A 12,748-nucleotide genomic window follows, 5' to 3' on the forward strand; every position below is an offset into this window, starting at 1 on the left:
CCCTGGCTTGTTCATTGCTCTTGGAGCAGCCAGATGATACAAATTTTAAAACTTCAGGAGCACTCTGACTCCCCAAACCCTGTCAGGCAGATGGCTGCCAGGGGCTCCCCTAAGCAGCTGCCCACCACTCATAAAATTGAAATAACTCATGTCCATATGGCAGAAGGCCTTAACAGACAGCATTTTCAGTTAAGTGTTTCCTCAATTCCTGTTGGCATGGACAACAGAGACAAGTTTGTGGAAGGTTTTGAAAACTTTCGAAGACAACTGACTCCTGCCAAGGCAAAAAAAGACTGGAAAAATACTTTGGGAAGATTTAGAAATCTCTGGAGTGGTAGTTTAGAAATATGACCTGCATCACCAATATAACGTCAAGATTCATCAGCAGTTGTTTCTAAATGTAGGCCTACATCTTAATAACACTATTTTTTGGGAAGATGAATAAGTTAAAGCAGAACTTATGAGGACACATATAATTGGAGGAAAAAGGTACACCAACCTTTTGAGTAGCCATTCTTTGAGCTGGTGCTGCAACCAGTGACTGGGAACATTCAGTGAGGAAGGTGGAACATAAAATAATCAGAAAATTTTGGAAGCAAAAACCTTTCTCTCAAAGTCCCTCAAAGACTCTTAGCTGCTGCAAATGTGTTTTACAAAAGCTGTGATTCTTGCCAGGGAAGTGACCATTCAGGATGCCCAAACCTTGGTTTGTGTCTATGTCAATAACTGCTATATTAGTTCCAATTATTAAGTAAATGTCTTGGACGATTTGATGTTTTTTAAATATTTTTTAATTTAAAGTTTGACAAACATCCACCCTGGTGGACTAATTACAAATTACGCCTGCAGTGCACCGCCAACACACCAGAGGACATGCCAGTATTGTCGTATCATTGCACCTCCAAATAATCGACGAAGAAGAACTGGTTCCTCAGCTAAGGAAAATGGCTGACGTTGAGATGGACATCACGTCCAGAGGAATGAATAATGGCAACGAACACGTGTAAGTCACTTAAGTAAAGATAATTGAACTTGATGATAGTAATATATTAGCGCTTTTTAACGTTCAAAATCAAATGAGAACTGTTAAAGTTGCGAAGGCTAACAGTCGGTAGGTTCCCGTTGTTGCCCGTGCTAGCTAAATCGCATGCTTACGGCTGGCAGACGGTTTTAGCTATCGGGCTAATGTTCTTTTAGCTCGGCTAAATCCAAGTTTCGTCAAACGCAGAGTATATGTAATTGTACATTGAATATATTTATGTGTGTTTGCTTAAATAAACTGCGCGTGTTGGAACACATGACGGAAAAGGGTGTAGTCTTTTGCGTGTAGCAATTCTGAAATGTAAGTTAGCCTGCTAGTTTTAAGTTCGCTAAAGACGTTTAGCAAATCGAAGCTAATGGCTAAAATCCTTTTGGCGGTCTGTGTCCGGGGAAGCGCTAACAAGTTCAGTTTACACGCTAGTATCGATGAAGCACCACTTAGATGATCCCTTTCCTTGTGGTTTTTTGTTAGCTACATGATTACGTTTCCCTGAATTTCAAGCTAAATCGAGCACATTACGTAACCTTGGTTTACCGCTGTGTTCACGGTGACATGAGATGCTGTCGTCTGTTTGGTGAAGCTTCACTGAACTCCAATTTGAACGCGTTATAAAGGCTCCAGCCAATTGACTAATTCTCCTGTTTGCTGCACAGTGTCAGCACAGAAGGTAAGACCTTATAATGATGGGCAACAATAACTCCAGAAAAGCTTTTCTCAACAAGTAGTTTCAAGTTAAACAGTTTGGATGAAGCTAGTTTCACCACAGCTCAGAAATGTGGGATTTTCAATAGTTCCTCATGGCTTAAAGTTAAAACTTTGATTGGATTTTTCTTTTTTTTAATACACGAATTACAGGGAAATATGTTGACTCTAACATGCTCTAATTTAAGAGTATTCATATAATCCTCTATCATCCAATCTGTGAGCAGTGACATTGCTAATATACCATCATAGTGTCTTTTCTGTACATTAATAGAGCTTTGAAATATATATATGTTTTGCACATAGATACAACTATAGTATTGGCAATCAATGTGTGAAGATTAAATTAAAATGCATGTATTTAATGCAGAGTAAGTGCACCACTTGTGTAACATTTTTGGTCCATTCAAAAATGTTCTTTATTCAACAGGAAGCAGGATCTGGAAAGCCATGAAAAAAGTGGAAATGAGGACAGCGGAGATTTGTCCGAGGAAGAGGAGGAGGAAGAGGTAGGGGTGGACAAGAGCAAGACCTAAGTATCTTCAGTGGTATGATGTCATAATCCAGATCTAAACTGTTTGTTTACAATTTCTTATCAGCGGCTTGAGAGCAGCAACCTTTTTGTTGGGCTCCACTTGTGATGCCAGATGTTCTCCGTCTCTGTGCTTTGATAGTTTTGCCTTTTTTTTTTTTTTTCTTCAGACAAGTGAAGCGCAAACAGTGGCTGTCATATACATATCTAATGTCACTTATAATGCTCTCTGAATAAGGTTTGCTGGTGGATTTTGGATAACACCGTAGTCCACGTCTATTCTGTTAATTTAACCTTGGAAAGTTAACCATCGAGAATTTGAAGTTGTTAGTTATCTGATACCTGAATTGTTTGTAATTCTGAAATCTTTGTGTCTTAGGGGCAGGCTGAAACTAATGGTGAGAAGACAGAGGAAGGGTCCAAACATCACAGCAGCAGCGGAAAACACAAGAGGAAAAAACACAAGCATCGCAGTAAGCACAAAAAGCACAAACATGCGTCTGATGAAGACAAGGACCGCAAACGCAAGCATCGTCACAAACATAGGAAACACAAACGCAAAGAGGGCTCCTCTCCTTCCGGCGCTGTCCTCTTTGGCGCCTCCACCCACAGAAAGATGGAGTCCTCCCCCTCCTCTGGAAATCCAAGTCTGGACGACAGGGCCTTATTGGAGGATTTGGAGAAACAGAGGGCCATGATCAAAGCTGAGCTGGACAGCCAGTTGATGGAGGGAAAGGTTCAGTCGGGGATGGGTTTGATCCTTCAGGGGTACAACTCTGGGTCTGAAGAGGATGGAGATGCAAGGTTCAGAAACGGAGAGCAGCGTCCGAGGGTCAGCTCAGGTAAACCCATATCTCCCAGAGGGGGCAAAGGTGGGAAATCAAGACGGGACTCAACAGAGGTCAGTAAATCCAGCTCCAAACGTCGCAGTCGGAGTAAGTCTGCAGATAAGCCTACAAAGGAGTCGAAGCAGGACAAAGGGACCAAAAGCACCAAGGACACAGGTGCCAAAGACAGAGGTCGCAACAGGAGCAGGTCAAAAGACAGAAAGCCCTCAGACAGCGTTAACCGATCCAAGGAGAGAAGGAAGTCCAGTTCTCCTTCCAACTTAAGGAGTGAGCAGAAAGTCGCTCGTCCCGATAAACGTTCCTCTCCCCAGCGGGACGACAAACCAAACCAGGAAAGAGCAAGCCGACGGTCCAGATCGCCTATACGAGAGCGACCGAGTCGCTCAGACACCGACCGGGACAAACGGCCCGCCAAGTCCCCATCCAAGGACACTTCGTTGGGAAAAGAGAACCGTTCCCCTCATAGACGGGGGGCCCACAGCCCCATGAGGAAACGCAGTGCCTCCCCCCGCCATAGAGACTCCCAACACCTGCTGGCCGGTGCTCCCGAAAGGGCGTCGAAACAGAGCAACTCTCCATCAAGAACAAGATCTCCACCCAGGAGAGCTCGCAGCCGCTCGCCAGACCTCAGGAGGAGGGACCCCGACAGGCAGGACTCACCGCTTAGGTCAGTCAGCAGTTTGGCTTCACCCAGTCATTTAAAGGGATAGTTCGCCTCTTTTGACATGAATGTGACATGCTAATATGGGATGTATGACATCCCATATTAGCAATATAATTTATGAACATTTTCTTACCCCCTGCTGCGTCCTGTGAGCCGAGTTCCAGCCTCGTTTTGGCGTTGACGAAGGTAGTCCGGCTCGTTGGCTGGGGTTTAAAAAATAAAGCGTCTTGCTTCTCAAAACAATATGCGTTCAAAAGAGTAATACATTTGCATCACAAAATCGTTCTCCAGGAAAAAGTCAGACCTCACATCGCTTGGCGCTATTTTCTCTCTACCTTCATATCAATGCGTTCAGCCACCTGCCGACAGCTGCACCTGTTACGGTGTTTGCTGCTCGGTCTGCACTTCGGTCTGCACGGTCTACACAGCAGGCAGTGATACGAAGGGAGAGAAAATAGCGCCAAGCGATTGTGAGGTCTGACTTTTTCCTGGAGAACGATTTTGTGATGCAAATGTATTACTCTTTTGAACACATATTGTTTTGAGAAGCAAAACGCTTTATTTTTTAAACCCCAGCCAACTAGCCGGACTACATTCGTCAACTGAGGCTGGAACACGGCTCACAGGACGCAGCAGGGGGTAAGAAAATGTTCATAAATGATATTGCTAATATGGGATGTCACACAGCTTCATGCCAAAAGAGGCGAACTATCCCTTTAAGCTGTGGGACAAAAGGTGTTCCTGAACACAACACGTCCTGGGAGAAATTCTGTCAAAAAAAAAAAAAACAGAAAAAGATGGTATGATGACGGTAATGTGTGATTTGCTGCAGGAAGCGCCCTCGGCCAGATGTTGGACCTGACAGATCCCGAGAGATGAGTCCCAGGGCGTCCTCTCGCCGCAGGATGAGTCGCTCACCTCTGAGGAGGAGGTCCGCGTCGCTGCGCCGGCGCTCTCGCTCTTCGCCCCGCAGACGAAGCAGGACTCCGCTGGCACACAGGTGGCGGTAGCTCATATTTCACCTGAACTTTTACTGCCTTTGGTCTGTCCCGTTGCAGAAAAATGCCATTTTGTAGCTTTTTTTTTCCTTTTTTTTTTTTTTTTTTGGGCCGATGTATCATTGTTTGTCAAACGTGCGTCGCAGGTCCGGGGAGAGAGACCGGTACGGGAGACTCCGGCAGTACCGGCGCTCCATGTCCTGTGATCGGGGGAGGAGAAGGCGGCGCAGCAGAGATGAAGACAAGTTCAAAGGAAGCCTGTCGGAGGGGATGAAGGTCGACCAGGAATCTTCAGGAGAAGAGTTGTGAGTATTGGAAGGTGTTTGTACTCATCTGCGTCTCTTACATTTTATGCATCAGTAAAGTTTGCGTTAGCGTTAGCATGCTGGATACAGACTCAGTGGTTATCCAGCCAATAAGCTCGGTTATTTCAACTACTCTTCAGGTGTCTGCTACCAGTAAATCTTGTGCACCCTTCATTGGCTCCCCGCGGCTTTCGGGTGAAATTTAAGGTTTTATTGATTGTTTTTAAGTGTTTAAACTCCATGGGCCCGTATTACTTAAAGGGACACTTTGTAATCTCTTCCCCCATTTAGTGGTGCAATTTTATTTTGCAAAGTCGAATGAATTTGCTCTCTAGCGCCTCGCGTTTTCAAATGTGCGTTGCAACTTCTTGAACTACGGCAGGCGGTATGTGTCAAGATTCAAGAAGCTATGGCTTCAGACTCAAGGTCCATACAAACAAAAAGACATCAAGACACACAAAGGATTACATAACACACATACAATAACACTATAAATACAGATGACAGATAACATGTAAGATAACACAAGTTGACATAGCCTTTGGTGTGCAAGCAATGCAATTAATCATATTCTGGGAGTTACCGGAAGTGACGTCGACGCAGCGGTATTGTTAGCAGCAGTGTGTAGTTGCTATCTGGAAGGTGTTCTTTTAAATAAACTCCCGGTAAACTTACAAACTTTCTAATGCCTCGTTTTGTGAGTTAAGAGCCTATGTGTACTACGGCAGAAGTTTGGTAACAATCAATGCATTATTAGTGGGATCATTTACGAGATAAAATCTATTTACCATTAGCGGCAGTAATAAGCCATTCGGCGACGTCATTTCCGCTTGCAGGCCTGGCGTTGGGGAAAACGCGATTCGAAGTGCTTTTTGTCCCTCTCGGCACTTCGTCGTTTTTCATAGAGCGGAAGGACATGGCGGCCTCCATAGAGCTTACCCGCTCTATGTAGATACAGACAAGTTATTCTTCACTCAGGAGGATAAGTGAGATTTTTGACAGAGATAATTTTACACCAATGAGGACTAATTTATGAATGAATATGTTGATTTGAGCTAATAAATGACTTAATTTATTACATAGTGTCCCTTTAAGTGAGCTGCTGCAGCCCTACACTCCACTCAGAGCCCTGAGGTCAGCTGACCAGCTCCTGTCGGCTGTTCCCAAAGCTAAAGACCAGAGGTGATGGAGCTGATGGAGCCTTCTCTGTGGCAGCATCCAGACTGTGGAACAGTCTTTAGGCCAGTTCAAATCCAGACTGAAAACGCATCTCTTTTCCCTGGCCTTCCACCAGCTGAAATGGAGTTTACCTTGGCTTGTTACTTTTATTGTTATTTTATTGCTAATTTTATCTCAAATTCTATTTTTATCTGTGATGAAGTTATTCTTATTGCTATTTTATTGCTTCGCTGTTCCCTTGATTTCACATGGACCCGCATCATTTAACGCTTCTTCTTTGGTAGGAACTTTCAGTCCTTCTCCGTCTCAAATCCCGACTTATGTTTGCAGGCTGGAGGATTTTGAAGGTGACGAGGTCGACGAAGAAGCTCTCATCGAACAGCGGCGCCAGCAGCGCAAGGCCATTGTCCAGGTGGGCTTTAGCCCCGTCGTTGTTCCAGCTAAAAGTGATTTCCTGGCTGTACGTTGATGCTCTTTGGAACTTGAGCTAATCTTCTGCTCTGTGGACAGAAATACAAGGTGTTGAACGAGGACTCCAACATGATCTCGGAGCCCAGCAGCCCACAGAGCAGCACACGCAGCCGCTCGCCCTCGCCCGACGACATCTTGGAGCGAGTCGCCGCAGACGTCAAGGAGTACGAGCGCGAGAACCTCAACACCTTCGAGGCCAGCATCAAAGCCAAGCACAACCTCATTGCCCAGGAGAAAGACGGTAACTTAAAGATGTTTTTAAGGATCTCTTGGTGTACAAGGCCAACTGAATGAACCACATTGTAGTGTGTGTGCGCGTCCTCGTTAACCGCAAGTGTCCACGTGTTCCAAAGTTACTTAGAAATATTCCTGGAAGCTCCTGAGGATGAACAAATCAGGTTTTTGTTGCCACTATGTGCAGACTGATGCTGAACTTAAAGTTTCCATGTACACAAGTCGTTGTCCTAAACTCTGTGATCAAGATATTAGATTCATTCCCACTGTAGGAACCTTCTGCAGTTCCTATAACCTTTTCAGGAACGGGGCCGTTTTTTCCCGCATTCGCACCTACAGGAACTCGGGACCACGGCCCTCAGTTCCTGGAACCATTTTAGCTCCTTCTCCTCAGCTGGGTCTGTTCTGGTTTCCATAGGAACACATCTGACGGAGGTGTTTGGTGGTTGTTAGCTCCGCCCCTTGTCATGCTGTCACGGCTGAAATGTTTCCTCATACGACACGGACACAACCGGCGCGTGTTTAATAAGTTAAACTGACACGTCGTCTCCTTTGTCTGCGGCGCTCTGCTCTCCTTTCTTCATGAAACCAAGAAGTATGGCCTGCTGCTCGATCCTTCGCCTCCTGACTCTCTCTGTGAGCTCTTCCAGCCTCCATGTTAGACGCCCGATGTGATCGTCCCTGATTAATATCACCATCATGCAGACCATGAACACGGTGGCCTCCCCGTTCTCCATATTAGCTTCTTGGTGTTTTTTTTTCTTCTCTCCTTACTTTTTTCGGGTTTGTTTTGTTGTTGAATGTGGCGCTAAAGTAACACGTCGCTGTCGCAGACGGTTGCGTCGCAGACGGTTGCGTCGCATCAGTCTCTATCAAGGTCCCGACTCATGTGCGAATGCAAACTGAAACAGTTCCGCTGGGGAAGGACAGTTATCAGAACGAAATTCAAGGAGGACCGTTCTTAGAACGGCTCTGTCCGAATGCGGCTTTTGTCCTAAACTCTGTGATCAAGATATTGATGCTATCCAAAGTCCCTCCAGATCTGCAACTACATCAACACTGAATGCTAAAGAACCAATGATGGGGTTGGGAGGGGGTCTTTGTGTCCCCCCACAGAGGTGGAGGAAGCTGAATCTGACAGAAAACATTCCTCCCGCCTTTGAGTTAGAAACGCAGACATGCTTTAGTGTCGGCTCCTCCCTGCAGTTTAGAACCGGCTGAACACGAAGCAAAGTGTCTCTACATCAGGGATGCCCAAAGTCGGTCCTGGAGGGCCGCTGTCCTGCAGGTTTTAGGTGTTTCCCTGCTTCAACACACCTGATCCAGATTAAATGGATCTCTTCAACAGATTAAGTTCTGCACAAGCCTGTTAATGATGTCTTGATCTGAATCAGGTGTGTTGAAGCAGGGAAACATCTAAAACCTGCAGGGCAGCGGTCCTCCAGGACCGACTTTGGACATCCCTGCTCTACATGGTAACCGGTGGCTTGATGTGTGTGATGCGGGGCTTGTAATTTTCTTTCTCTCTGTCATGTGTTCATTCAGTTGCTGGCTTGTAACCCAAAGCCTGGTTGTGTCTGCCACCTGCAGCATGTTTTGATCTCTGCAGAGTATGTGAATCCAACACATGTTCCAGATATACTGTTTTACAATCCGCTGTGCGAACCCAGGGACTCACCTCCTGTCGTGATGGCCTTTTTTCCTCTCCTTTCTCTTTCTCCCTTTGTTTCAGGAGCCAACCCAAAGAAGCCTTCAGCCCCCGACATGTTCATAGAGTCTGACGACATGTTTGCTGCCGACTTTGATGTGAGTGCTCACTTTTTAAGCTCCATGTGGCGTCTGAACATTGATTTTTTTTTTCTACATTTTAGCTGTTTCAGGAGGATATAATTGTTTTTTGCGCCGTCTCTGCAGAACGCTCGGATGCGAGCAGCAGGTGTAGGAAAGGACTTCAAAGAGAACCCCAACCTCAGGGACAACTGGACCGATGCCGAGGGTTACTACCGTAAGTGCTGCCTCTGAGAAACCTGCAGCCGTGCGTGAGCTCGCTCAGGAACAGATTTATGGATTGTGTGGTTATTTAGGGGTGAACATTGGCGAGATACTGGACAAGCGCTACGACGTGTACGGCTACACGGGCCACGGCGTGTTCAGCAACGTGGTCAGAGCCAGGGACACCGCCAGGGCCGGCCAGGAGGTGGCAGTCAAGATCATCAGAAACAACGAGCTGATGTGAGTGGAACCGTTTCGTGGGAGATATTTGTTGCATGGCCGCCACCGCTTCACAATTCGAATGAAACGCGCTTTGATTAACAGGCAGAAGACCGGTTTGAAGGAGTTGGAATTCCTCAAGAAGCTCAATGATGCTGATCCCGACGACAAGTTCCACTGCCTTCGCCTTTTCCGCCACTTCTACCACAAGCAGCATCTCTGTCTGGTGTTTGAGCCTCTGAGGTACCCCCAGCATTTGTAACGCGCACGCTTTATTGACCATCTGATGAGCACTCCTCTTCACCATATGTCTCATTTGTAGCATGAATCTGCGGGAAGTGCTGAAGAAATACGGGAAGGATGTCGGGCTCCACATCAAAGCCGTGCGGTCCTACAGCCAGCAGCTCTTCTTGGCGCTCAAGCTGCTCAAAAGATGCAACATCCTCCACGCTGACATCAAGCCGGATAACATCCTGGTACCGACTAAATGATCCCTCCACTCAGATCAGGTTGTATGATCATCAAAATGGGTAACATATGTATATGTATCTGTTTTCTTTAAAAGGTGAACGAGTCGAAAACCATTTTGAAGCTTTGTGACTTTGGCTCCGCGTCACATGTTGCAGACAACGACATCACACCATATCTGGTCAGCAGATTTTACAGAGCTCCTGAGATAAGTAAGTTGAGCCGTTTTTTTTTTTTTTTTCTTCCTGTCACCAGTTAAACAAATTAACAATGTCGTCAGGACTAGTTTTTTCCAGTTGCGTCTCCTGGCCAAAGTTAAAATGTTTTTAAGTCGTCATAACCTTGAGAAAGCCATCCATGCCCTAATAAGTTCAAGGTTAGACTATTGCAAAGCACCCTATGTCGGCGTCTCCCAGTCTTCTCTCAGTCACCTTCAACTTGTGCAAAACGCTGCTGCCCGTCTTTTAACCAACACCAACAGACGTGTGCACATCACTCCTGTTCTTAACTCCCTCCATTGGCTTCCTATCCTTTATAGAACTGATTTTAAACTTTTAATGTTTGTTTTTAAAGCTCTTAATGGCCTCGCCCCATCAGATTTATCTGAGATTTTTTTTTTTTTTTACAAATCTTTTTATTGGATTTTTCTTTCATATACAGCAGTACTTGACACATAATATGTATCTAGCTAGACATATTAAAAGGTAATAAGAGGATTGTCATACCGCGTATGCTGAAAAAACAACAACCATTATCTGAGATTTTAACAGTCTGCAATCCTGGTAGAGCTCTGAGGTCAACAGATCAGTTTTTGCTGGAAGTGCCCAGGTCAGAATACAAACCCTGGGGTGACCGAGCCTTTTCCGTCGCTGCCCCCAGGCTCTGGAATAAGCTCCCCGTCCAGCTGCGTCTTATTTCTGACCTGGGCCTCTTCAAATCTGAGCTAAAAACCTACTTATTTAGGATGGCTTTTAATACCCAGTAGTATGATGACACTTTTATCTTATTTTATTGACCGGACCTTTATTGATTTTGTTGTATTTTATTGCTTTCACTGTTCTTTTATTGTTTTTATTTGTTTTTACTTATTCCTCTCTTTATTACCTGCTGTAAAGCACTTTGGTACACCGTAAGGATTGTCTGTAAAGGGCTGTAGAAATAAAGTACATTTACCAGCAGTCAGTGCCTTTAAAGTTTGTGCTTTACTTACATGTTTCCTCTCTCTCAGTCATAGGAAAGCCTTATGATTATGGCATCGACATGTGGTCCGTGGGCTGCACGCTGTACGAGCTGTACACGGGCAAAATCCTGTTTCCCGGATCCTCCAACAATCACATGATCAAGCTGGCGATGGACCTCAAGGGCAAGATGCCCAACAAGGTAACGTTGCGTCATGTTATTTCAGCTCCTCTCCAAGATGAAGCGTTGGAGAAGTGATGCAATGTTGTGGATTCTTTCTGCAGATGATCCGTAAAGGCTTGTTCAAAGACCAGCACTTCGATCAGAACTTGAACTTCCTGTACATTGAAGTAGACAAAGTGACAGAACGGGTGAGACGTTTCTCTTTGACGCACTTTCTACCCGATGGCACCCTTTAACATGTCCTGCAACGTTTAAACTCACTGCTTTAAAGGCACTTTTTTCTATCTGAATCCCCTCTGGTTCTCTCATCAGGAGAAGGTGACCGTGATGAGCACCATCAACCCCACCAAAGACCTGCTGGCGGACATGATAGGCGGCCAGCGGCTGCCTGAGGACCAGAGGAAGAAGGTGATGCAGCTGAAGGACCTGCTGGACAGCACACTGATGCTGGACCCGGCCAAACGCATCAGCATCAACCAGGCGCTGCAGCACCCGTTTATCCAGGAGAAGATCTGACACCCTGAAGGCATCGCACTCCCAGAGCAGACGGACAGAACCGACCACTAAACCAGCTCTGACAGGAACTCTGCGGCCGACCCGCGGACTTAGTTTCAGAATGTCATCAAGTTTAGTTCTTCCTCGACATTATTTTGTTAATGGATACATTATTATTTTATTGTAAATAGATCATTGAAATGGTAGCCACTCTCAAAGACACTGATTTTTTTTTTTTTCATTGTAAACTTCCCTTCATACCCCACAATGCAGATATCTTTTTCTTTTTATTTAACTGGCATTGGAGCAACGGATGTTTAAGAAAAAAAATTCCTGTAAATACTGTATCTCTCATGCATTGGCAGTTACAAGCAGCTGAATTTTTTGTCGTAGTTGCAGACATAATTCACTTTTTGGTTTTTTTAAACCACGTTGCTCACGGTGGGGCGATGCATGCTTTTTTGAATGTGCACCCTTTGTGCTCCAGGTTTCAGTGGTGCAGGCCTGTGTAAACGCTCTGCATGTGCATCAGTGTCCCACATGTAACGGCAGCCCTCCTCACCTCCTCACTGCAGCCTCAGCAACTGAGGCCTGAGCTGAAGGAATAAGATGCATATTATGCATTTTTTCTTTTTTTTCTTTTTTTTTAATTTTCAAACCAGGTAGTCATTGTCCACTCTTTTTACTTTGTTCGTTTTAACCTTCCTCTCCCTCCAACGCTCTGGCTCGGTCTCGGCTCTTAAGGCTTTCACATTCAAGTGCCTCCTGTATGAGCCCGGTGTTCTAAAGCACCGAACTATGTCGGCCAATTAAAGCCACACCTGTGACCCCTCCCGATGTTGTATATAGTCCATAGTTACTGTCCTTTCATGTATGAGCAATTTGTTTCTTTCCATTAAGTGGTAAAACCAATCTTGTGATTTCAATAAAGAATAGTTGTGAAAACTCTGCTGAAAGAGTATAAGACGGCTTTTTAGTAATAAAATGTTTCCTGTTGTGTACAAGACCCCCCCTTCTTTCAGAGGTCACTTTTATCGGTTCGAGATAAATTGAGAAATATGTGAAAACTGCGTATATGCTGACTGATAAAAGTATTTTAAATGCAAACCTGATAAAATCCTTCTTTAGGTGTACTCAAAAGGTGCAAAGGGAGTTCAAGAAAGGGCATATTTTCATGGTTTGGTGCATCTGATGCTCCGAATCTGTGTCCAGCTGTAACAATTCTTCAGGTGTTGCA

General features: G+C 45.2%; 1 protein-coding gene across 1 annotated transcript in view; it reads left to right on the plus strand.

Annotated features, from left to right (window-relative positions):
- prpf4bb (pre-mRNA processing factor 4Bb) overlaps nucleotides 1-12,515 on the plus strand; it is a 25,763-nt gene extending 13,248 nt beyond the window's left edge. Inside the window, exons 3-18 of the mRNA XM_075452877.1 lie at nucleotides 850-1,003; nucleotides 2,175-2,253; nucleotides 2,656-3,791; nucleotides 4,621-4,788; nucleotides 4,933-5,091; nucleotides 6,601-6,682; nucleotides 6,781-6,982; nucleotides 8,708-8,781; nucleotides 8,890-8,980; nucleotides 9,060-9,207; nucleotides 9,292-9,429; nucleotides 9,509-9,662; nucleotides 9,752-9,866; nucleotides 10,883-11,034; nucleotides 11,118-11,204; nucleotides 11,329-12,515. Of these exons, the coding sequence (XP_075308992.1) occupies nucleotides 850-1,003; nucleotides 2,175-2,253; nucleotides 2,656-3,791; nucleotides 4,621-4,788; nucleotides 4,933-5,091; nucleotides 6,601-6,682; nucleotides 6,781-6,982; nucleotides 8,708-8,781; nucleotides 8,890-8,980; nucleotides 9,060-9,207; nucleotides 9,292-9,429; nucleotides 9,509-9,662; nucleotides 9,752-9,866; nucleotides 10,883-11,034; nucleotides 11,118-11,204; nucleotides 11,329-11,532 (3,143 nt within the window). The 3' untranslated portion in view covers nucleotides 11,533-12,515. The remainder of the gene's footprint in view (nucleotides 1-849; nucleotides 1,004-2,174; nucleotides 2,254-2,655; nucleotides 3,792-4,620; nucleotides 4,789-4,932; nucleotides 5,092-6,600; nucleotides 6,683-6,780; nucleotides 6,983-8,707; nucleotides 8,782-8,889; nucleotides 8,981-9,059; nucleotides 9,208-9,291; nucleotides 9,430-9,508; nucleotides 9,663-9,751; nucleotides 9,867-10,882; nucleotides 11,035-11,117; nucleotides 11,205-11,328) is intronic.
- Nucleotides 12,516-12,748: the final 233 nt, after the last annotated feature.

The sequence above is a fragment of the Odontesthes bonariensis genome, chromosome 20 (genome assembly GCF_027942865.1).
Source record: "Odontesthes bonariensis isolate fOdoBon6 chromosome 20, fOdoBon6.hap1, whole genome shotgun sequence".
NCBI classification, from domain to species: Eukaryota; Metazoa; Chordata; class Actinopteri; order Atheriniformes; family Atherinopsidae; genus Odontesthes; species Odontesthes bonariensis.